The 26,691-nt window shown below is 36.1% G+C and overlaps 2 protein-coding genes across 2 annotated transcripts; both read right to left on the bottom strand.

Annotated features, from left to right (window-relative positions):
* Positions 1-2,517: 2,517 nt before the first annotated feature.
* Positions 2,518-14,701, bottom strand: LOC107694763 (NACHT, LRR and PYD domains-containing protein 3-like). The gene is made up of 13 exons (XM_016494444.1): positions 14,628-14,701; positions 13,625-13,712; positions 13,242-13,358; positions 13,001-13,117; positions 12,408-12,524; positions 12,154-12,270; positions 11,895-12,011; positions 11,581-11,676; positions 9,828-11,498; positions 8,268-8,441; positions 4,218-4,391; positions 3,753-3,926; positions 2,518-3,158 (listed from the first exon to the last, which is right to left on the bottom strand). The coding sequence occupies exons 2-13, from the start codon at positions 13,672-13,674 to the stop codon at positions 3,056-3,058; spliced, it is 3,027 nt and encodes a 1,008-aa protein (XP_016349930.1). The 5' UTR covers positions 13,675-13,712; positions 14,628-14,701; the 3' UTR covers positions 2,518-3,055.
* Positions 14,702-17,389: 2,688 nt separating this feature from the next.
* LOC107694762 (E3 ubiquitin-protein ligase ZNRF2-like) lies at positions 17,390-26,691 on the bottom strand. Its single transcript, XM_016494442.1, has 5 exons — positions 26,174-26,691; positions 18,949-19,047; positions 18,548-18,653; positions 18,082-18,150; positions 17,390-17,988 (listed from the first exon to the last, which is right to left on the bottom strand). The coding sequence occupies exons 1-4, from the start codon at positions 26,451-26,453 to the stop codon at positions 18,093-18,095; spliced, it is 543 nt and encodes a 180-aa protein (XP_016349928.1). The 5' UTR covers positions 26,454-26,691; the 3' UTR covers positions 17,390-17,988; positions 18,082-18,092.

Genomic DNA, 26,691 nt, shown 5'->3' with positions numbered 1-26,691 from the left:
TGGATTTTTCCTTACATAAACTTCACATAAAGACTCAGTAAATCTATCTGTCTGTCTAGACAAAAATGCTGTACTGTACCTCGGATCACTTGATGTGTTTCTTCCCTTAAATTCTGGGGGTGTGTCCATAGACCGGACACACAGCTGCACTCCAGTAAGTTTGATCTCTGCCTCTGGTTTTGACTTTAACAGAACAGAGATAATAAAATAGAGATAACAGAACAGAGACAAGAATTCATACAGTGGGTATAAAGTCTACACACCTCGTATTTCGAGAATCATATCACATCTTTCTTCACTGCTAATGAAATACCAAAATCAACAAATAGAAACTTTTAAGAATATATATAATTATATATTATTTTTTTCCCTCCTTAAAAGCTTCTGATTGTTACAAGAATTTTATTGGTTTCAGTATTACATTAATGATGGGAAAAGATATGTTCATGGTTTTCCATTTACAGCACGTGAATTCCTGTGTATGAAACAATAAACATTACTTTTAGACAGTACTATATTAGTATTTGATGCAGTTTCGATTTGGATTTTTGAATTTTTCATTGGGTCGCAACGCAAAATGGCGCAAGCAAAACTATTTCTACTTTCACTCATTCTGTTCATGCTATTTAGAGAAAGAAAGCAAAGAAAACAGCTCATACCATCATTTCATAAAATTCAGATTTAAAGGCAGTAGAACATTGAATTTATATTTTTACACATGAAACTCCCTCAAATCACTGGGAAAATAGAAACTCGATGATTTTAAATATACTTGAAATATTTAATGAATATGACATTTAATAAATTAAAACATTTTACATTTGTTTCGTGATTTGACTATAATGGGAAGAAGCAGGTGCCCACGCTCTATGCATGAGAGTACAATGTTATGGTATAGAAATGCCTAATATTAAAGATGTGTTGGATAGAATGATGGTCACTAAAACACAAAGCAGAACAGGACAGACCTTTTAACTTACAAGGATGGGTTTATGCTTTCAAATGATAACTCGTAGGAATATGATTTCTATTATTATGCATTTTGTATTATTTTGTTTGTCACTAGAACCCATTTTATATACAGAAGCATATCAGAAAAAAATAACAGCACTTAAAGACATTCTATCAGTAAACCATTCAAAAGTGCATCTTTTTCGCTTCTAAATGTAAAATTAAAAAATATGTGTACAGAAAATTTCATCTCTTTGATGTTCTTCCTTTTGCTGACACTCTTGTCAGTCATCTTCCTCTATATTCATGTCTTTTCTATAAAAACAAAACTCTTCTTTTGTTTAAAAACAATTCAACAATATTCTGTTAGGGATAAGTTTTTCCATCTGGGTATTGGTCATGAAACCATTATGTTTCTGGACATGAAGCAGTAATACTGTAGTTTACCATCTGATCTCTGAAGAGCTTCATGGGTAAACATGGGTTTAACAGAACTGTGCAAAGTATACGCATGCTTGCAGGTTTTAGGTCCATATAAGTCTCAGATAGTGATGGATTCATCATCTAGTGTCAAAGCGAGTCAGATCCTGGAGAAAATATCAGCTGAGCCCTTTTCTGCTGGTCTGCTTTACTGGAAATATCAGCAGATAGGAAAAAAATACACAGTTCTGTGTGGAATAGTGTATGAATCAGGTACATGGGTGAAATAGAAATATATGTATATATATATATATATATATATATATAAATAAATACCTGAAACCTATTTTTTTTTTGTATTAATTGTTGGATACAGTCATCATGCTAGGTCTATTTCATATTATTAAATATTTATCTTATAGTTTATCTAACATATCAAATAGTTATCCAAACAAACATGGTATTTGTACGTGATGTGAAGCCACTGTTTGTAAAAAGTGTCTTATCATCTGACCTGTTTTAATGTGAATCTGTGAATCCAACCGGAGTTATATTAAAAAATGTCCTGGCTCTTCCAAGCTTTATAATGGCAGTGAGTGGGTGTTATTTTTCAATAGTCCTAAAGAAGTCCAATAAAGCGCATCCATCCATAATAAAAAAAGTGCCTCAAATGGCTCCGGGGTATGAATAAAGGCCTCCTGAAGCGAATTGATGCGTTTTTGTAAGAAAAATATCCATACTGAAAATTTTTATAAACAGTAATCTCTAGTTTTGCTAACTGTTGTACACAATAGGATGATGTAAGTGTAGCGTAAGCAGTCTATAAATACCTAAAATATGACAGTTCTTCTGTGTACCTCTGTAGTGCAAAGATGAATTTTGTTGATACTGATTTAATTTGATTGGTAACATATTCATCCTGACTGTGTCTTATTATTCCAATTTAATTTATTGTTATTTGTTAATAAAAATTGAAAAAGTTTATGAGTATAAATTAATTTGACATAAAGGATGACATACTTTTAACAAGGTGAGAAACGCCATTGCAAAGGTTAAAAAAATGCCCAAACAAATCACTAAGGAGTCAAATATTGCCTCATAACTGGAAGGTAATTTTCATTATTCTGATTAATCACTAAGAAGTGTGGTTATCTTTACCACCGTTAATTAACAAATCCCAATGCACATCACAAATGATGAACTCACATAGATTAGTTGTGTTACAGGCCACTGTTTTAATCTACTTCAGTCGAATGCAAAACACATTTCTATGGACGTATTGGATGGTTATACAGTGCTATGATGAACATCCAAATTAGATGCAATGCCGCTGCAAGCGGGGTTGCTTATGCTGCCATCATAATCTTTACACAATCTCTGGATGAAGATAAGGATTAAAAAAAGATGCCTGTTTGTTGCGATTATCAGCATATACCACATCATTTACTATGATTGGTTACTGCAATTATGAGCTTAACTGCATCAATTTGATCCAAATATTGTGTTTACACATGAGGTAACGTTTAATCGCAGGGTGCATGTATAGTCAATGATAAAAGTGAAATATTGTATTGTTTCAAAATAAAAAGAAACATTAATATACTTAATTTTTACTATAAACGTGTCTTCAGGTTATAATGGTTAAAAACCCTTCAGACCAGAGTAAAACTTAGTTATGAGTCCCTTAGTTATTTTCAAACAGATTCAGTTCTCTCAGGCGTGAAGAGGATTTTCGAGCTGAAGTCAGAGCAGCACAACCTTGACGTGTGAGACCACATGTATTCAACCTGTAGAGAACAATAACACACTTCAGTCTCTCAGTTCAAGATCTACAGCTCAGATAATCAGGAACTTCAAAATCAGAAAGAGAGATGCAATCCACGGCATGATTAACCAGTCCAATCTAAGGTGCATGTTCATTTAAGTATCATAAAAAATATATATATATATTAAAAAAAAAAGTTTTTTATGTCAGTATCCCAAAATAAAGCTGATAAAGGGTCTTCAACCATCCTCCTGGCGCCCCACTGTCCTGCAAAGTTTCTTTCCAACCTGCTTCAGCACACCTGCAAGTGTATTTTAATGTGACCTGAAGAGCTTGATTAGCTGTTTCAGGTGAGTTTGATTAGGGTTGGAACTAAACTCTGCAGGACAGTGGATCCCCAGGAGCAGGGTTGAAGACCTTTGAGATAAAACATCTTTACACATCATCCAATGTTTATACTTACCGTAAAGATCATTTTACCATGTCAGACAATCTCTTAATTATTAAACATCCTCTTCAGTTATATGAAAGGACATTTTAGTCTTGATTAGTAATTTTGTTCACAAATCGTAAGGGGGAAATGAAAGAGAATGTTGACACATTTATACAAACTTACGACAGTGTTTCCAGTTTACAGCGAAGATCCTTCAGTAGATCAGAGAGCAGATTCACTGCTGTGTGTCCTAGTTTATTTTCAGAGAGATACAGTTCTCTCATGTGTGAGGGGTTTGATCTCAGAGCTGAAGTCAGAGCAGCACAACCTTCATCTGTGACTCCACAATTACTCAACCTGTAGAGAACAATGACACTCTTCAGTCTCTCAGTTCAGGATCCACAGCTCAGAGAAGCAGCAACTTCACAATCAGAAACAGACTTAATCCATGGCATGTTCAACAGGTCCAGTCTAAAGTGCAGGTTCATTTCAATATCAAAGAAAGATTTTTTTTTTGTCCGATTAAACTAACGATTAAACATCTTCAATTATAGGACCAGACACTTTTTTTAGTTTTGGGATTAATTTTGTTCATTCTTCATAAGAGGAAAAAGTAAAATTTTTTTTTACACATTTATACAATCTTACCACAGTGTTTCCAGTTTACAGTGAGGATCCTTCAGTCCATCAGAGAGCAGATTCACTCCTGAGTCTCCTAATTTATTTCTAGACAGATACAGTTCTCTCAGGTGTGAGGGGTTTGATCTCAGAGCTGAAGCCAGAGCAGCACAACCTTCATCTGTGACTCCACAATTACTCAACCTGTAGAGAACAATGACACTCTTCAGTCTCTCAGTTCAGCATCTACAGCTCAGATCAGCAGGAACTTCACAAATATGAAAAAGAGACTTAATTGGCAGAGTCTGTGCCACAACACTCAGTTAAAAAAAAAAGATAAATAAAATATATATATATATAGCTGCAAGCAGCAATTACAAGGCTTCAAGCACTTTAAGGCATTTTAGCACATAAAAAATACATTAAATATTATTTAGCAAGCCTGCAACCACCTAAATCAATGATTTAAAAAGGGCATTTTTGTAATTTCAGGTAATTTACCAAAGAAATGTTTTTTTTTTCATTTTAATGTTTTTTTTTTTTATATATATATTTAATTTATGTATTTTTGCCTGTTATAGCACCACCTATAGTCCGATCCCAATAAAAGTTGGCAAGCTTCTTTAGAATGATATGCTGCATGTGCTCGCCTAATTTTGTGAATTTTCGATTTTAAGGAATTATAGGCTTTTGCGTATATTTGGCCACGCTCATTTTCTAAATGACCCTGTTATAGCTAACCAAAGTGTAAAATGTAACTTTTTCCCCCCTATAGTCCAAGGAATTGTACTGCATTCTTTTTCTTGAGGTTAAGCAAAAGAAAAAAAAAAAAACTAGGACTAGTTCGCAAAAGTAAGTTTTTTTAAATAATCTTGAATAATTAACAAAAAATTGACAGCAGTGGTTCTTGAAGTTGTTCAGAATGAGATCTAACATATGATATGAATATTGTATGTGTGAAAAATCATGCAATATACAATCGTTTACACACTAGAAAAATGCAATATAGCCCCGCAGTGGCAGATGTCTTTCAAGTTTCTCACAGACCTTTAGGGTCATGAGTAGCCTAAAGCAGGCCCACAGAGTTTCATTCCGAATTTCATTCCGAATAACCCCATAACTTTTCCACGACATTCTAATTTATTGAGATGCACCTGTAGGCGCTCAAACTTCATTGGTCGATGGCAGCCATGTTTTTCAAGATACACAAACATGTTCATGTGGACCAGAGTATGTGAGCGGAGTGAAGCGGCAACAATTTCCCCTCCGCGCTTCAATCATTCAATAATCACTCTGCTCCGAGTTCACCATTTCCCACTCAACACAGACTTTTAAGAAGGGATGGATGTTTGCTTCAAGTGATAGGCCAGGTAAGTGAAATTATATTATCTTGCTGTATGTCGTTTTCTTTACGTTTTCTGACTAAAAGCAACCAAAAAGCCATTTTAAAGTGGTTAAGCAAATTATAATAATAATAATCGGCAGGGATCCCAGACCAATACAATTAGTGTGCCTCCTCTATTTTAAAACCCACGAGCCGCCACTGCAAATAAAACAATGATTTGCGCAAAAAGAATGATTAATTATCAATTGAGAATTTGTTACTGATATGGTCTTATGAAAATAATAATATGGGCTGCGAGAAAATAATAAATAAAAAGAGTGGGGCTGCTATGAGTGCAGGCAGTCTAGGGACAGCATCCATATTTCAACCCATGACAACACCGGCTCTCGCGGCCAAAAATACAGACCAGCCCACCGGGAATCCTCCCGGTGCTCCCAATTAGCCAATCCGGGCCTGTTTTCACGTTACCTTACGTGAACCTCACTCCACCAACGATATCAATCCACTTCAGCTATGTGTCTGCATTAGGTCAGTAACTAGTTGGCATGTCTGTTTTTTTTTTTATGTGGAGTAGTGGATCAAATTAACAAAGTAGGCTATACGTTAAATCCTTTAGTTTAAATGTGCTCACATGAATAGCCTTTATATGGTTCTGTTGTGGTTGTTTTGTTTATTCTGAGAAGAGACATATGGTCTTCTTTCCTCACCCGAATTGCTCCACAACTTGTAACATTCTAAATAAACATTTAGAGGTGATAAATGCTATATTAAGGCAATTATTATGCAGCATTTTATGCGTGTAACATTACTTCGAGCCTGTCAATCAACATTAGCGCCACCCACAGGACATCTCTGCCAAAATTTTGTCGCCATGTGTTCAGAGATTAGAATATAAAGCTTACAAAATGTTTTTCATATATTAGCGCTACGACCCAGAATCTGCCCCACCTAAATTTACAGTCGTTAAATCCTTTAGTTTAAATGTGCTCACATGAATAAATAGCCTTTATATGGTTCTGTTGTGTTTGTTTTGTTTATTCTGAGAATAGACATAGGCCTATGATCTTCTTTCCTCACCCGAATTGCTCCACAACTTGTAACATTCTAAATCAACATTTGGAGGTGATAAATACTATATTAAGCCAGGCATTTATTATACAGCATTTTATGCGTGTAACATTACTTCGAGCCTGTCAATCAACATTAGCGCCACCCACAGGACATCTCTGCCAAAATTTTGTCGCCATGTGTTCAGAGATTAGAATATAAAGCTTACAAAATGTTTTTCATATATTAGCGCTACGACCCAGAATCTGCCCCACCTAAATTTACAGTCAGGAGCCACTACTGGGGAGTACATTTTTGGTTTTAGGTTGTTATATAGAGGGTTTGAACTGTGGGTGAAAATCGACCATGGCAGGTAATGCATATCAACACAATAATCAATTTGGCAGGCTATGATTCATAAATGATGTTCTATCACTTTGCATGTCCTCGCTATTAGAGCTCTTCCCCTAAAATGAGCCTCCAACATTTGCAAACAAAACAAAAAGAGGTACATCTCTAAATTAATATGAACACTGGTGACTTCATTTGCTGTCTGTATGGTTTTGAACAGCCATTCACACAGTTTTGTGGCTTGAATAAAGTCTATGCTTCATATAGAGAAATAATAACATTGATTGCCTTTTCCTTTTCTGTTTTTGCTGTTTTGTCAAATACCTTAATTCAAAATTATTGATCCCACTTTGTTCATTCTTGAAGTGAACTTTTGCCTGTATGGTGATTAGATTCAGTTTTGGACTGCAGCCTTACAATTGAGAACATGAGTAAAGAAGTATGTGATGTCCGGATGTCTGAGACGCAGTACTTCGCTCAGCTGGAGCCACTTTTTAACCTTTTCTTAAATAATTACGCATGTCCAAGACTTTTGCACAAAAAGCATCTTTACTGCTATACACACAGGTAAACTCATGGCTTTCATTGAGAAACACTAATCATCAATACTGATGTGAAGGTAATGGGAATTTTTTTCATCATGATATATTTTGGGGCATGATTGTATTTAGCATTAACAGATGCCTTGGAGTGAGAATGGGCTGACTTTTTGGACTGGATTTCAAAGGAGAGGCTCTACATTGAGTTAACCTGACTCCTGTGATGAAACAGCTGATTATTTATGAATTGACAGCCTGTCCGCTACTGTTCAACATTTTTACCATTAAACATTACTTTTGAGCTATATTTGGAGTTTACAATGGAATAAATGCTGCTCATATTAAAATATTTTTTTCCCTTTATTTTGGTTTTATTATTTTATTTTATTTTAATGGTACCTGCAATGATTGACTGTCGTAAAGCTGAAAGCGATTGCATGTTTTAAAATCAGATTTAACAAATATATTTAAATCTAGGATATTTCAATCAATTTATTTCTGCCATTTTTGTTTTGCCTAGTAGAATTTCTAATTCGTTGCTAACTTAAAAATGTAGTAGCCAAATTGGCTGGTCAGTGACAAAGGTCATTTCAAACTGGTTATATCGGTAACTGTAGATGACTAATCAGAAGTACTATTTAAATGATGGCAAGCATGGGCGGCCTATTAATTATTATTAGCCACAACCTCTCCTCAAAGTTACAATCTTTTAGTCTTGTTTAGTTTTTGTTTATTTTGTTCATTATTGGGCATATGAAGAAAATGGAGGAAGATATTGACACATTTATACAATCTTACCACAGATTCTCCAGTTTACAGTGAGGATTCTTCAGTCCATCAGAGAGCAGATTCACTCCAGATGCTCCTAGATTGTTTCCAGTCAGATCCACACATCTCAGGTGTGAGGGGTTTGATCTCAGAGCTGAAGCCAAAGCAGCACAACCTTCATCTGTGATTCCACAATAACTCAAGCTGTACAGATTAGAGATGCATGGTGAACTCACACCAGCTGCAATTACAGAATAAATGTGTGAACTGCAAACGTGATTTATAGAGGAAGTAAAACATTCACATAAACATCATTAAAGGGGTCTTGAACTGAGAAATCTAAATTCCCTTGATCTTTTAACATTTAAGAGGTCATTGTATTTCAAAAACATCCTGTAAGTTTCAGAACTCAAAAATTTCTTGTTAGTTTAAAAATAGCTTATATTGAAGCCAATCAGTCAAAATGGCAGGTTGTGGAATGTGCCACTTTATGACCTAATAGTGTGGCTAAACCCCGCCTCCACAGAAGATCAACGCCTGCTTCTACATCGCTGCCTGTTTAGCCACGCCCACCGATTTGCACGTGTAGCAGAGTATGTGAGCGGAGTGGAGCGGCAACAATTTCCCCTCTACGCTCCAAGCATTCAATAATTACTCCGCTCCAGCTCCGCTCCGAGTTCACCATTTCCCACTCCCGCTCCACTCCTCACTCCACTGATCAGAAACACTACTCCATGGCTAAATTATTTCACTATGCTTGAAAAATCAAAGTTCTGTTCAGAAATTATATTAAACGAAAAATAAATGCATAATACTAGAAGAATAGTTTTAACATGGTTTATTGGAACACTACAATTAGCCCAAGTCCATATTAAATGACTGCTTAATTCGCTTAGCTTACTTGTCTGTGCAACGTCTCTACTATGGCGAAGCTGAGGGTAGTTACTTCAGAAACAGAAAGAATATGCTGTAACTTTTCCGTTTTTAAGCTGATAAATCACAGGACAGCGTTGACCAAATTTTCTTAATTCCTGAATGTATGCGCGTGATCTGCACAAAGAAAACAAAAATAACGACTTTATTTATTTGCATGCGAGTGCATTCCTCTGCTTTTAAACAAGGCGCAGTGCATGCGTGTTCTATGTCAGAACGCCGGCACCTGCGTCAGCAGCATCACACACATGCTTTGTGGTTGTGAATGGTGGTGGAGACTGATCTGGAAGAGAAGAAACTGTTGACTAAAGTCTTTATTTTTGTTTTCTTTGCGCACAAAACGTATACTTGCAGCTTCATAACATTACGGTTGAACCACTGATGTCACATGGACTATTTTAACAATGTCCTTACTACCTTTTTGGGCCTGGGAACGCTTCAGTTGTGTTGCTGTCTATGCAGGGTCAGAAAGCTCTTGGATTTCTTCAAAAATATCTTAATTCGTGTTCCGAAAATGAACGAAGGTCTTACGGGTTTGGAACGACATGAGGGTGAGTAATTAATGACAGAATTTTCATTTTTGTGTGAACTATTCCTTTAAAATAAAAAATGTGATCAAGTTTAATCAGTGTAGTGATTGTTGTCAGTGTGACTTACTAAGCAAATCTGGATTCTTTAACCACAGGCAGCAGCTTCAGAAGAACATCATCTGCTGTATTTTGGGCTCCAATAAAATGTTTTAGTTTAAAAACATCCATCTCCTGCTCTGATGTCAGCAACACATAAACCAGAGCTGACCACTGTGAAGAGGAGAGTTTGGTTTCTCCTATTTTTCCAGATTTCAGATAATCTTGGATCTCCTGCATCAGTGAAAGATCACCCAATTCATTCAGACAGTGGAACAGATTCATGGATCTCTCTGGAGAGCGATTCTGCCTAATGTTTTGTTTAATGTACTGAATTGTTTCCTCTTTGTTGTAGGAGCAGCTTCTTGTCTGTGGCAGTAGTGCTCGTAAGAGAGTCTGATTGGACTCCAATGATAGACCCAGAAGAAAACGCAGGAAAAGATCCAGATGTCCATTCTTACTCTTTAAGGCATTATTCACAGCTCTCTGATGCAGCTCAGATATTAAATTACATTTCTTCTCATTTAAAACCTTAGACAACAGACTTTCTTTAGTTTGGTCAAAGACACTGATGTTGTCATTTATAAAGGAGCGGTGTGCATATAGAGCTGCTAGATGTTCCTGGATGCTCAGATGAACAAAACAGAAGACTTTCCACTCATAAAAGATCAGGTTGCCTTTCACAAGTTGCTGAAAAGCCAGTTTCCCCAGTTTGACAATCATGTCTTCATCTTTAACTTTCTTCTCATAGTCCTTCTCATGTTTGATGTTGGTCTGAATGATCAGGAAGTGTGTGTACATTTGAGTGAGAGTCTTGGGAATCTCTCCACTCTCTGCTTCACTCAACATCTTCTCAAGAACAGTGGCTGAGATCCAGCAGAACACTGGGATGTGGCACATGATGTGGAGGCTCCTTGATGACTTCAGGTGTCTGATGATTGTATCGGCTAGACTCTGATCACTGATTCTCTTCCTGAAGTATTCCTCCTTCTGTGGATCATCGAAGCCTCGTACCTCTGTCATTCGATGGACACACTCAGAGGGAATGAGATCAGCTGCTGCTGGTCTGGAGGTGATCCAGATGAGAGCAGAGGGAAGCAGATTCCCCACAATGAGGTTTATCAGCAGCACGTCCACTGAGGCTGATTCAGATATATTACACAGTTTCACTTTGCTCTTAAAGTCCAGAGACAGACGACACTCATCCAGACCATCAAAGATGAACAACACTTTATATTCACCACTGGATATTTCTATTTGTTTTGTTTCAGGGAAAAAGATATGAAGAAGATCTGAAAGACGGAGTGTTTTGTTCTTCATCAAGTTGAGCTCTCTGAAAGGAAGTGGAAATATGAGCTGGATATCCTGATTCTCTTTCTCTTCAGCCCAGTCCACAATGAACTTCTGCACAGAGACTGTTTTTCCAATGCCAGCGACTCCCTTTGTCAGCACAGTTCTGTTGGCTTTGTCTTGTCCAGGTAAAGGTCTAAAGATGTCTCTGCATTTGATTGCTGTGTCCTCTGTTGCTGCTCTCCTGGATTGTGTCTCAATCTGTCTCACCTCATGCTCATTACTGATCTCTCCACTTTCACTCTCTGCGATGAAGAGCTCTGTGTAGATCTCATTCAGGAGTGTTGGGTTTCCCTGCGTCGCTGTTCCTTCATACAGACACTGAAACTTCTTCAGCAGATTTGATTTGAATCTGGCACCAATTAAAGGTTAAACAGATTTCAGCAGAGAGTGATAGACAAAGAAATTCTACTATCTATAAAGAAATGCTGTACCTCAGAATAGATTCTCCCTTATTTGTTACAAGCATTGCCCTAGACTGGTCTCCTTCCATGGACTTACATCTCTGCTCTTGTGGGCTTGATTTCTCCCTGTGAAATGGACTTTAATAATCATACAATAATATAATAAAATATAGTTGATATTATAGACAATTTGGGGAGTAACAGAATACATGTACCAGCATTATGTATTGTAATCAAAATATAAAAATACTTTTAACTAGTCAGATTACTTACCTAGTGAGATTAGAGACTGTACATTGAACAATGCTAAATGTCACCTGTCCATCCAGACAGAAATGTTGTACCTCGGATCAGATGATGTGTGTCTTCCAGCAAATTTTAATGGTATATCCATAGATTCGTCACTCTTCATGGACACACAGCTGGGCTCCAGTGGATTTGATCGCTCTCTCTGAAATTGACTTTAAGACAATAGAAACAACAAAAATCATAATGGAACTGACACAAGAATAATTGATATATAGTTGATATGACAACTTTATATTGTACAATGCTGAAAGTCATCAATCCATCTATCTGTCCATCCAGACAGAAACGTTGTACCTCGGATCAGTTGATGTGTGTCTTCCAGCAAATTTTAATGGTATATCCATAGACTCGTCACTCTTCATGGACACACAGCTGGGCTCTGGTTGGTTTGATCGCTCCTTCTGGAACCGACTTTAATAGAGACAATAGAAGTCATAATAGAACAGACACAACAACAGATTATACACAGTTGATATAACAACTGTACATTGTACAGTGCTGAAAGTCAACAATCCATCTATCTGTCCATCCGGAGAGAAAAGTCACACCTCGGATCAGTTGATGTGTGTCTTCCAGCAAATTTTAATGGTATATCCACAGATTCATCACTCTTCATGGACACACAGCTGGGCTCTGGTTGGTTTGATCGCTCTTTCTGGAATCGACTTTAATAGAGACAATAGAAGTCATAAAAGAATATAGAGACAAGAACAGATTATATACAGTGATATAACAGTTGATATGGGGACAGTCGTGGCCTAATGGTTAGAGTTGGACTTATAACCCGAAAGTTGCGGGTTCAAGTCTCAGGTCCGGCAGGAATTGTCGGTGGGGGGAGAGAATATCCAGTGCTCTCTTCCACCCTCAATACCACGACTGAGGTGAGACCCTTGAGCAAGGCACCGAACCCCTAACTGCTCCCCGGGCGCCGCAGCAATATGGCTGCCCACTGCTCCGGGTGTGTGTTCACAGTGTGTGTCTGCTCACTACTGTGTTTGTGCACTTGGATGGGTTAAATGCAGAGCACAAATTTCAAGTATGGGTCACCATAATTGGCCACACGTCACTTTACTCACTTAAAACAACTGTACATTGCTGAAAGTCATCTATCTATCTGTCCATCCGGAGAGAAAAGTCACACCTCGGATCAGTTGATGTGTGTCTTCCAGCAAATTTTAATGGTATATCCATAGATTCATCACTCTTCATGGACACATAGCTAGGCTCCGGTTGGTTTGTTAGCTCCCTCTGCAATCTCCTTTAATAGAGACAATAGAACAGTCATAATAGAACAGACACAAGAACAGATTATATACAGTTGATATAACTGTACATTGTACAGTGCTAAATATCATCTATTCATCCAGACAGAAATGTCACACCTCGGATCAGTTGATGCGTGTCTTCCAGCAAATTTTAATGGTATATCCATAGACTCGTCACTCTTCATGGACACACAGCTGGGCTCCGGTGAGTTTGATCTCTCCACACTGATTTTACTTTATCAGAATAGACACAAGAATTCATATAGTTGTTTTTACTTGTAGATAAACCTCATATAGGGAATCTTATCTCAGACAAGCTTTACAAATGTTGAAAAGTGATGCCACTGCACAAGGATCACCCATCTATCCATCCATTATTGGCAGACAGTATATGATAGAATTGACCACTCAGAACATCTTGCCAAAGAAGGCGAACACCCTGTAATGTGGCATACAATGTCTTTCAGTAAGATTGGGATGATATGAAGACTTTAAGGTACCTGCATCCAGGAGAGAAATCTCCATCGCTTAATGTTTGTGTGTCCTCCATGATTCAGTCAGTCTTCATGAAGCTGCACGGGTAAGAGTCTGATGAGTCAAAAACACTAGTTAAGACAAAGTGACTAACAACGTATATCATTTGTTATCATTACCTGTAAATTAGTGTTAATGAAGACAGAGGAAGATTTAACAGACACCTGTCCTTACCGGTCTGTTAGAAGTTTACAAACACTGAAATCTCATATTTGAAATCTCATTCTTCTTATTTCATTGGTGAATGCTTATTACTTAAAAGATGAATGTGGCAAAAAAATAAAATAAAAATTACAATTCTGAGATAATGTCAACAGTTCAGTTATAATTTATAATCTGGTAGGCTGGGATGTGAATTTACAGAATGGTTACAACACAGTTTCTTGAACGTTAACTTGTATGTGCACCATCCTCAAGTTATTTTAACTAACCATGGAGTAGGCTACTTAACCAAGAAGTCACTTTCATGCGTCACATTTTAATACTTGGTCGAAATGCAACTTTAAGGAACGATAAACATTACTATTAGACGTTATTACATTAGTATTTGACACTTTGAATCTTCAGTCTGGGTGTAAAATGGCGCACGTAAACAAAATCCAGCTCATATCCCCACTTTTCAAATGTAGTTCACTTATTAGGGAGACAAGTTAAGTTAGAGTTCAGTACCTCACAAAGTTTTAAGCAACAGTCATTTAAAAGGCTATGAACTTTTAAACTCATTAATATGTATTAGGTTCTGCACGAATACGTTCGTAATAATATAAAACTTTTTTATAAACATTTCTGTATAAAACTTGTTATCGTAATAATATAAAACGTGGAAAAACGACAACTCGATGTTCTTGACATCTTTAACGAATGGAAAGATTTACAGAAATATCTTCACTTTCAGTCTCGGGATTTTCTGTTAAAATCATCGTTGTACATTATTAATAATAAGACTTTTGACATTTTTATAACACTTACTTTTCGTCGTATGTCATTGGCTAACGCATTTGGTTGTTTGACATTTGACAGTAACGGAAAAAGCAGTAGAGTGGTGCGCATGCTCTTCTTCTTCTTTTGGTTTTATGGCGGGTTGCGAACCAACTTCATAGGTGCATACCGCCACCTACTGTGATGGAGTGTGAAGAGAATGTACTCACCTAAATCTTAAATTCTGTTCATTATTCCACAATTCTTAAGAAATCTCATGACTGCACTTATTTGTTTTCCTGCATTTGGACCATCATTCAGGATACTACTTAATGAAAATTCTTTAACTCCTAAGGATTGTAATTCATCTTTAAGTCGATCTCTTTCTCTTTCCTATGCTGTACATACCATCATAACGTGTTCCACTGATTGGTGCGCATGCTCTGTGCGCACGAGAGATAGCGATGGCCGAGCCCACACGGAAAAACACGAGTTCTTTTCTCGGATTACAGGATCTACCTGCGAGCAATGTTGCCAAGTCTTCGGTTTTCCGGCGTAATTGGGCTATTTTAACACTGTTGCCGCGGGTTGTTTTTCATGTCGGCGGTTTGAAGCGACCCCAATAACGTGATATTTAGCCCCTGGAATGCGAATTTTACCAGGGGAACAACGCCAAAAAATAAAAAAACGTGTATTTTTACCTAGCGGCACCTCCCGCTCTCTCTGGTGAAGCCAACACGGAAGTGACTTAAACTGTAATTCATCGACTGGCCGCTAGAGGCTGGCTGCAAAAGGGAGTCAATCCCATAGACTCCCCATGTTAAAATGCCCAAATTTACAGCAGAAAAAAACATGTTTACAGCCTGGTTCAAAAAATGATTTTGGTCTATATAGCTAATTTTGCTCTTCATGGCAACTGTGAGGGGGGTGAATTTTTTATAACTCATCCGTTTAAATTATATTAAGCCTTAAAGTTATGCATAATTAAGGGCGTGGCCACTTGAGTGACAGGTGGATTGCCCTATCAGCCGCTGAACTTGGCATCTCTGCCGTGTTTCTGCTTTTGTTTTATTCAGTCTATGGGTTATTTTCGTGATTATTTCTTAAAATGATCAAATAAAATGTCTTGTTGTGCGGTTAATTGTACTAACAGACCATCCAAGTCTGGGATCCATTTTTTCCGGTTAGTGATATTGTAATGTAATTTTATTTATTAATTTATTTATTCTTTATAATTTTATTCAAAACTCTACTACACTCCAGAATCTGACAGACTGTGATTAGCTGTAACGTTAGGCCTGTAATTAACGTTACTCGTTAAGCGTTTTCCTCCCATAGAAAACCGTTAGGCTGTAAGAACTCTTAACGTGGCTTAATGAATTAAAACCGATTAAAACTGTTTTTAAAAGACGAAACTCAGTGAGAACATGATTAATAAATCATACTATGTACAGACAAGCACTGTTTTAATGCATTAAGCCATGTAAGCGTTTTCCTTATAACCCCCGCCTTTTTGCCCATTTTCGATTATCCGGGAGTGACGCGCGGTGACGCGCTACCACGATGGCGACGGCCGGCTCCGCCCACTTTGAGCTTCAAAAACGCTCTTCTGGAACCTACGGGTGACGTCACGGACACTACGTCCATGTTTTTATACAGTCTATGATTTTTACCCCTCGAAACGCGGTTGGGCGGTTTTTTTGTGAAGACCGGGCAACCCTGCCTGCAAGTGACTCTGTGGCTAGCTCCGATCCCAAAATCCCAAAATGCAAACGTCGAATCAGACTTGTTCATCTATTGACTTTCTATCATTTCATACTTCCGTGATGTTTTCAAAATTAAATAAAAAGACTGTACGGATAAAACTTGTATAATATATATATACACATACACACACACACACACACACACTGCTGTTCAAAAGTTTGGGATCAGCAAGATTTTTAATGTGTTTTAAAGAAGTCTCTTCTGTTTATCATGGCTGCATTTATTTGACCAAAAATACAGAAAAAAACAGTAATATTGTAAAATATTATTACCATTTAAAATACTGGTATTCTATTTTAATATACTTTAAAATATAATTTATTTCTGTGAAGCAAAGCTGAATTTTCATCAGCACCATTACTCCAGTCTTGAGTGTCACATGATCTTCAGAAATCATTCTAATATGATGATTTATTATCAATGGAAACAGTTGTGCCACTTAATATTTTTTTGGAACCTGTGATACTTTTTTCGAGATTATTTGATGAATAGAGCTAAAAAAGAACAGCGTTTATTTAAAACAGAAATCTTTTAAAACAATGTAAGTCTTTATTATCACTTTTTATCAATTTAACGCATCCACACACAAAAAAAACTGACCCCACACTTTTGAACGGTAGTGTATATTGTTACAAAAAATTATATTTTGAATAAATGCTGTTCTTTTTAATGTTTTATTCATCAAAGAATCCTGAAAAAAGTATCACAGGTTTAAAAAAAATATGAAGCAGCAAAACTGTTTCTAATATTGATAATAAATCAGCATATTAGAATGATTTCTGAAATATCATGTGACCCTGAAGACTGGAGTAATGATGCTGAAAATTCACAGAAATAAATTATATTTTAAAGTATATTCAAATAGAAAACCATTCTTTTAAATTGTAATAATATTTCACAATATTATTATTTTTTCTGTGTTAACACACACACACACACAATACAAATAAATAGTATAGAAACACCTAATGTTGTTGGACAGAATAATGGTCATTATTATTAGAAACAAAGTAGAAAATGACACATCTTTACATTCCAGAGCCCTTTGAATTTATTTATATATGATTAATATATATATATTGTTTGTAACTAGTACCTGTTATATACACAGCAGCACATTGGGGAAAAAAAATTAACAGCATTTATCAAAAACATTCACAACTGGTTCATCTATTTTAAATATAATTTCAAAAATCTACATGCACAGAAAATATCTTTGATTAGGTCTTTCATGTTCTTCCTTTACTCACATTCTGTCAGCCATCGTCCACTATATTCATGTCTTTTCTAAACAACTCTTCCTTTGGTTAAAAACAGTTCAACAGAAAGTCCTGTTAGGGAAAATATGTTCCATCTTGTGGTTATCGATCATGAAACCACTGTTATGTTACTCTAACCTGAAGCAGTACTGCAGCCCACCATCTGATCTCTGAAGAGTTTCATGGGTAAAGATGGCAGCTAGATTACTGTAAAACAGCCTTCAGGTCTGCTAACAGAACTGTGCAAAGTATACGCATGCTTGCAGGTTCTAGGTCCATAAAAGTCTCAGATTGTGATGGATTCATCATCTAGTGTCAAAGCGAGTCAGATCCTGGAGAAAATATTAGCTGTGCCCTTTTCTTCTGCTCCTCTTTATTTGAATCATCTGCAGATAGAAAAAAAAAACAGTAGTTTTTTTTTTTTTTTTAATTGGTGGTTACTGACACCACTCTGTTTATGTAATTGTCTAACATCTGACCTGTTTTAATGTTAATCTGTGGGATGTTCTGGACACAACCTGTTGACCTCAAACCATTCATCAATACACCTGGAGGAGCAGAAGATGAGCTGATTTCCACAGACGACAGCAGGTATGTGTGTGTGTATGACTGTGATAGTGAATGTTTCTCAAACCCTTTGGAGCTAATAGCTGTCCAGCAGGAAATAATCTCAGGTTTTTTTGGTTTTTCTGTTTGAGAGCCCAAGAGTGCATGAACAGGCCAATGATCTAACTGGACAGAAAGACAGTGACCTGCTGCGGTCAGTGTGTGACAGTGAAGATTATTCTTACCATTATAATGGAGTCTGGGTTTGGAGTAACACAGGAGCAAATGAACCTCAAACCATTCATCAATACACCTGGAGGAGCAGAAGATGAGCTGATTTCCACAGACGACAGCAGGTATGTGTGTGTGTATGACTGTGATAGTGAATGTTTCTCAAACCCTTTGTGGTAGACACAGAGACAGGGCAGTCGAGCGATGGTGTCCCCCTGAACCATGTCATCCAGACATATCGAACACTCGCCAGAGTCCCGGGACAAAACATCATCTACAGAAAGAGAAAACATCACAACATCACTATCAGCATCAGAGAAGCTCAGAGCAGCAGCTGATGACACACGGGGCGCTGTTACACAACAAAACAAATCAGCATTAAAATAGATGGTGCAGGACAAAAACAAGTTTGTCAGTGGAGCTAATAGCTGTCCAGCAGGAAATAATCTCAGGTTTTTTTGGTTTTTCTGTTTGAGAGCCCAAGAGTGCATGAACAGGCCAATGATCTAACTGGACAGAAAGAGAGTGACCTGCTGCGGTCAGTGTGTGACAGTGAAGATTATTCTTACCATTATAATGGAGTCTGGGTTTGGAGTAACACATGAGCAAATGAACATCCATTTCATCAGAACAGACAAACTTTGAGCAGACGGGACAGTCAAATCCAGCTGAAACAAACAGAAGAGACAAAAATCATGCATAACTTATATTTGTTCAATTTATTTTTCCTATATTTATTCTGTAGGCCACTATAGAATCGCACAGCATTTAGTTCCTGTGCCTATAAAAAAATGGCTATAAAAAAAGCAATCTTGGAAATGTTGTGATCTCGTCTATTTAATGTGCATTATCAGTTTATCACAATATGAACAATATCTAATTCGTAAAATTCATGGCACGTGGTCGTGCTGCACATGGCTGAATGATTATAAAACTGGATTTGCCAACATGTTTCATTTCAAGTAAAGTTCATTATGAATTATGATTACACAGAAATCTCTGTAGGCATTCAAAGGTCTGCTTGAATCAGTATAGACATACAGGAAGTGTAATTAATCCTTTCTTACTCCTATACAGCATATATTATGCATTTAACATCAACAAGCTGAAAGAAATCAGTGTAACAGGCTGCATATTATTCTGTGCATTGAACACCCAATTTCCACAATGCAAAAATATGCTTTTGCCTGGTTATGCAACAGAATACAATACAGAGCATTACGTTGAAAGCATATTAATCACAATGCATTTGTGATGTGCATAGACAGAAAAAACTGAACACCAAACAAAAGTACGTTTACATCAAAATGAAGTACTTTTGCACTGAGATTCGCAGCAGAGCCTCACTAGTTAGTTTAACTGGTGTGTTGAACATGTTTCCTGTTCATTGCACATTCATATTTAATAATAGTGAGAACTCGTTCAAAACTACCAATTTGATTTGACCCATCAATCACTAACTAGTCAAGTCAAGAGAGAGGCACCAACGATCTTCTCAGCTGCTCTCACTATGCGCTGAACTAGTTAATCAGGGCAAATGTTATCACTGAGAGAGAGTATAAATGCTTGTAAGTGCTTGGTTACACACACACACACACACACACACCTGTTTATCAGTGTCAGTCTGTACTGACAAAACATTAACGGGAAGTAAATAATTAAAAAAAAGGTAGGTCAGCTGTGCATTGATGGGGAGGGGCCTTCTGACACATGACAGCATCTCCAGACTGAATACTGACACAAACAGCTTTTACAAGAAGCCAAAATAAGACAGAGCCGTGTGCATTTATGTGTTTGTGGCCCAGTGGAATCAAAGGGAACTTTATCTGACTCTCCTCTGACAGGCGGTTAAAGGTCAAAGTGAAACACGTGCTTGAGTTATGACGACAAAGGTTGCTTAAGGATCACTGCTGTCCCAATAAAAACAATCTTGAGTATGTTTAATATGGCATATATATAAATCAGAGCACATCAGATCAGACCAGGGGCCCGTTCTTCGTACGTTGCTAACTCAGTTAGCTGGATTTGATTGTTGACGATTTGGCATGATCTTGGATTATTTGGTTCTTCGAAGCTCATCCCAGAGTTGCTGTCATAGCAACAGGCCTGTAAGCTTAAACCTGATCAGGAGCAAGCTTATTTCATGTAAACAGGATTAGATTGCATCTTTTTAAACAGAATTTATACTTAAAATCTGTCCTCTACCACCGCTACTTTATTACAAGAGTACCCTACTATTCCAGGGACAATAATTTAAAAATAATAATAATTTAAAAATGAATTTAAAGATAATATAATAATGTTGTGTAGTCTTTAATACTACAGACACAGCCAGCTTTACTCACTGAAAGATTTATTCGTCATAAAATTATTACTTCATAATTGTTTTGGAGTCTTATACACATGCTATACAGATAATGTAGAGTCGTGCATTAATTTGAGTGATGGGAGCTATTATGAGAGTGGCTTGGTGGAGCGCAGGAGATGCAGATAACATGATCTTGACCCTTAAGAAACTTTAATTAATGCTGTCACGTAACAAATCTGTTCAAATATAAAATTAAATGAATTGCTAATTACTACATTGAAATAAAAATGTAAAGCCTGTACAAATAATACAAATCGTGAATATAAATAATTGGGAATCATGTAAAAAATGTAAATAAAATAAAAACAGTGCACATTTCATTTATCTATTATAACATTTATGTAGTTTTGTTCGCTTGGCTGTTTCCTTATAAAAGTCCAAAAATTTGTCAAGTTTTTCATCAGGTGTCTTTTTTAATTATATGATGTCATTACGTTGCTGTCTTGCCGCCAGCCAATCGCTGCATTGCTGATCTTGGTTTCGAGTATCGATACATAGCCCCTTTTAAACCAACCCATGAATGCGCAGTTATCTCAGATAACTCAATCCAGCCATACTAATCATCAACAACAGGTGTGTTTGAAGAACCGAATTAGCCAGATCCTGATTAGCCCGATGATATCATCTTGGATTTGACATTTCATCTCGGATTTAATAAGCGACGTATGAAGAACGAGCCCCAGGAGCCAGATTCATGACACATTAAGAATAAAATTCTTTGTAACTGATATTTTCTTATTTTCTACCTTAAGAATAAAGTTAAGATTATTTTGTATTCCCAAGAACATTTAAGAATTTTCATATCTTTTTTTTCTTCTGATTGCTCTAAAATAAATTAATAAACCTAAGAATTTTAATTCCTGAAAAGGAATGTCCTTAAAACTTTTCATAAATAACCTCCTAATGTTAGGAGGATCATCTCCAACTTGTCTTAAATTCCCCAAAGGTAAGATGTCTAATGAATATATTTGGTTGTTTGCTAAGGATGTACATGAGTACTGATGAGTACTCACCAATGATTGGTCAGTTATTATTATGCATGAAGAGAGTTTTTGCTGAAATTCGCAATTCAGCAACAATTCTACAAAATCAAGTCAAATAGAGACCTCATTTTTCATTAAGTTTCAGTTAATAATTCATAATAATTGTCCATTTTTGGCAGTATTGATCACAAAATAACCATTTAAAATTCATGTAGCATTAAAAACAACAACAACAACAACAACCCTGTCATGGAAAATGCAACAAAAATAGTTTGCACTCTTATTATTCTGAGGTATTGCAGAGGTATTTTTCATTGAGTTGATCAAGTTTTCAAGAACTGCCATAAAATCAGAGAAACACCAAGCCTCTTATGTTTTTCTTAAGAAATATTCAACATTTTATTTATATAGCACTTTCAAAACCATAAGAATAAAAAAAAAAAAAAACTTTCAAAACCATAAGAATGGACCGAAGTTCTGTACACAAAAATAGCATAAAACTAAAACAATACCTTAAGAGCATGAACATAGCAATGTTAAAATAACACTAAAAACACTTACAAACACATGAATAAAACACATTTCACAACAAAAGTCCACCTTAATACATATCGTTCACTTAATCAAAAGCCAAAGCATATATTCAGACTTAATGAAAGCCAAAGCAAATAAAAAAGTTTTTAGGCCAAATGTAAAAGTGTTGAGGCATGGAGAGGATTTATAGACAGAGGCAACTCATTCCAAAAATATTCTTAAAAATATATTTGAGAACTTAAGAACTGCACTTAGAAATACCTTAAGATATTTCGGTTAAAATTCGGTTAATGCACATTCTGTTTGTGTTCTCTGTAACTTATATTGTCCAAATTTTCATATTTCTGAAAACACTTTAAGCTCATGATGTGAACGGACACAGCAACAAATATTATTAAAAGAACAGACTTATCTAACTGAACACACTGCAGCAGCCACATGACACACACATGCCTCCTGCGCTTTAACCTTCACACTCCAATTTGACCCAAATCATGTGCATTGACACAAAGAGCAGAATGTCCCTTCAGTCTTTGCTATCCCAGCTATAAGTACACCATTTGTGGGTTGATTTCCATGAAAAGTATAAACACTGCGACACTTCCAACGCACTATTCTATCAGTCATTTTGTTTTTCTGTTTGATGCTGCAACTGCAATAGCAGAAAAATGTTTTAAGGGTGCTATTCTTTTTTAAATTATTTTATAGAATTATATGTCAGACTGTGCCTCATAACATCAAACACTTGCTCAGTTAACGCAAACATGATTCATAAAAAGGATTTCAACAGGAACTATGGCTCATAAATGTCTTGCTAACAAATATGACTGACAGACGTTTTTCTCCCATGTTCACACATCTGTTACCCATCAGCAAAATTTCCCTCCTGATTCTTATCAATCTGACCTACTATCAAGGATGGTTTATTTAATACAACCTGTCATTATCTCTATAAGATCAAATCTGGAACCTCTCACCAAACCCTCTTAATGCTTGATGTTTATTGCCACTCAAAGGTCACAAAAATACAATATTGCAGTTTGACCTTCAAGTTCTCAGGCAAACTATCTAAAGACAGATCTTGCATTGAAGAGACAACAAAGTATTCATTCATTAGCATTATATCACCTATTTCAACCCACATAAACACATCAGGAATGTTAAAGGACCACATTTCCATGTAGTCTTATTCCTGGATAAGGAAGTCTCTGTGTTTAGTTACCATAAAATATCCACAACAAATCAACAGTCACCGTACAGTTCTGATCACAGGCCATTCAGAGCATGATGTGCAGAAACACACACATTTATCAATTATAAAACCATCAACGCATAAGCCATAAAACAACACTCAATCATGCATTTGAAATCTATCCCTACATCAAATAAAAATACAGTATAATGCACAGATGACCTTATTATAATAAGCTCCTACACTGTAAAAAAAATTCCGTAAAATTTACGGTAAAAAACCGGCAGCTGTGGTTGCCGGAATTTTACCGTAAAAAATACGGTAGCAACGTTTTAGGTTTTACCTTAAATTTACAGTTAAATACCGTAATTTCATTAACTGATATCATGTTAATATACCAACCTATTAAAGTACTGAAATCTGTTTTGTACCTTTGTAATACACTGATAACCACCAAATGCAGGTGGTGATGAGAAAGTCACACAATGAACCAAAGCCCATCACAAGCAGCTTTTAAATAATAACATATATAGAAGGTGCACAGTGTCATTCACACAAACGCTAAACACCATCATGGTAACACACATGAAACTGAAATAATGCAATAAACATTCATTTAACAACATTAGGTGTAACACACAACCCTAATATACAAAACTGATAAGAAAAAACTAAGAAGAAACATAGTTATTTCAACAAAAAAACATCAAATTTGAAATGTAACGCAGGGAATTCTGGGAATGTCAATTTACGGGTATTCACTGTAAATTATACGGTATTTTTCACTTCCAAAAACGGTATACTACCGTAAAATTGATGTCCAATACATGTAATGTCCAATACAGTTTTTCACCGTATATAGTAGGGGAATTTACCGTTAACCATTTAACAGGTTTTTACTGTAGCATTTTTACATTCTTTTACCGTTAAATTCACGGTCATTTTTTACAGTGTAATAATCAAATAAGATGTCAATAGGATACATTAAGTATGATACTGTCATATAATCAAGTAATCATACAGAACCAGTGAGGTACATTATAATAAAATCAATGTATGGCCATATATGGGATTACTGGCATCATTATATAACCATACCATAATCTTATGATTTCATCAATAATCTGCATTAAATGACCTAATTAAATGACTGATACATTATAATATACCATAACACATATATGAGCTTGATTATGATAAGGCCATATAATAAGATGATACATCATATAAAGTCAACACGATTCATTATTATATATTATAATGCATACAACTATGTTATTGTCTTAGAAAAAGATGAATAATCATATAACACCAATAAAATAAACTGTTATACATTTATGGACTTATTGACATTATCCGAAAAACAATATATGGTCAATAATCTACATTATAATATATTATCACAACAAGTTCAAATATGTATTATTAGGTCATATAATAAGGTAATTCATAATTACATTTACATTTAATCATTCAGCAGACGCTTTAGAAGCAATAGAATAGAATAGAAGCAATCAGACCAAAAAGAGAGCAACAGTACACAAGTGATGTGACAAGTCTCAGTTAGCAGTAGCACAGTACACATAGCAAGGTGTTTTTAGTTTAAATAAATTACAGCAAATAGAATAGAATAGAATAGAATAGAATAGGTAAGTGCTAGTATTAATTGGTCAGGTGCTGGCAAAAAAAGATGTTTCAACGAGATTAATTATAATATTATAATATATTATATTATAATATATCACTATTATATTGTCATATAAAAAGATGAATAATCATTTAAGGACAAAAAGCAACATTATAATACCTCAATAGTGCAAGTTATATAGTTGCGATTACTTGTGATCATTCATCAAGTTCAACAAGATTCATTACAATATATTATAATGAATATTTTGCATACGTATATATTGCATATATTATAATGCGGCTATGTTTTACATATTAAAAAGCTGAATAATCATATAAGGCCAACAAGCCTCATTCTAATGTGTATGGACTAATCATGAGATATGGTCAATAACCCACATTATAAATGATCATAATACACATGTGAGCTTGTGATTATTATAAAAACATATATTCATCATATAAGGTGAATAGGATTCATTATAATGCATACGACTATGCATGATATCATATAAAAAAGTTGTATAATCAAATAAGACTAATAAGCTACATTATAATATAATATATATTATTATTGATTTATTGGCATTATATGACCATATAATAACCATATGGTCAATAATATATCAATATATCACAATACATGTGATAAGGTCATAAAATAAGTTAATTCATCATGTGAGGTCAACAAGATTCATTAAATGATCATATATATCTCATAGTCAAATGCATTATATGATATTAATGAGCAGGAGTTTGCCCAGCGTCTTACCGTCCAGCAGGTGAGGTGTGAGGTGTGCAGGTAAGGAGCCGAGTATATCTGTATTTATGTTCTACTGTTAGTGTTATCTGTATGCACCAAGGGTCTGAGAGTAACGCAATTTCAATTCTCTGTGTGTATGTGCTGTACATGTGGAAGAATTGACAATAAAGCAGACTTGAAACTTGAAACTTGAAACATGTGATAAGGTCATAAAATAAGTTAATTCATCATGTGAGGTCAACAAGATTCATTAAATGATCGTATATATCTCATAGTCAAATGCATTATATGATATTAATGAGCAGGAGTTTGCCCAGCGTCTTACCGTCCAGCAGGTGAGGTGTGAGGTGTGCAGGTAAGGAGCCGATCAGCAGCGCTCTCTGCCCGTCTGGCTCATCTCTCCGGCCGCCGGTCGGGATAACGGCGCTCTGGATGAACGAACCGGGTGTTTGCGATGAATACTGGACCCGTTCACCGATCTGTCCCGTCAAACCGCCCGCGTAATAGCGCAGAATCGCAGCTTGCCCGTCCGAGTTGGACAAATCGAAACCGGAGTAAGCTCGGACCCGAACCCCCACGGACGGACTGCTCTGTTTCGGACCCATACTGTACAATATTATCAATACTTACAAACCCTAAGAGCCTCAATCTGAACCAGATGCGCACAAATATCGAGACCGATGCATGCAAAATATGCACTAAACACGCAAATTTGAAAAGCGCAAACAACTTTGCACACTTCCGACAGCCGATGTGAGTAAATCCAGTCGGGCACACCGCAAATCAACTCAAACAGACGCCAAAGATCACACGAGATGCTGCTGCTGCTTTGTGTAATGGAGC

This window comes from Sinocyclocheilus anshuiensis, unplaced genomic scaffold (genome assembly GCF_001515605.1).
Source record: "Sinocyclocheilus anshuiensis isolate Anshui unplaced genomic scaffold, SAMN03320099.WGS_v1.1 scaffold1497, whole genome shotgun sequence".
Classification (NCBI taxonomy): domain Eukaryota; kingdom Metazoa; phylum Chordata; class Actinopteri; order Cypriniformes; family Cyprinidae; genus Sinocyclocheilus; species Sinocyclocheilus anshuiensis.
Note: the sequence above shows the minus strand (reverse complement) of the source record. Positions and strands in the feature narration are given on the sequence as shown.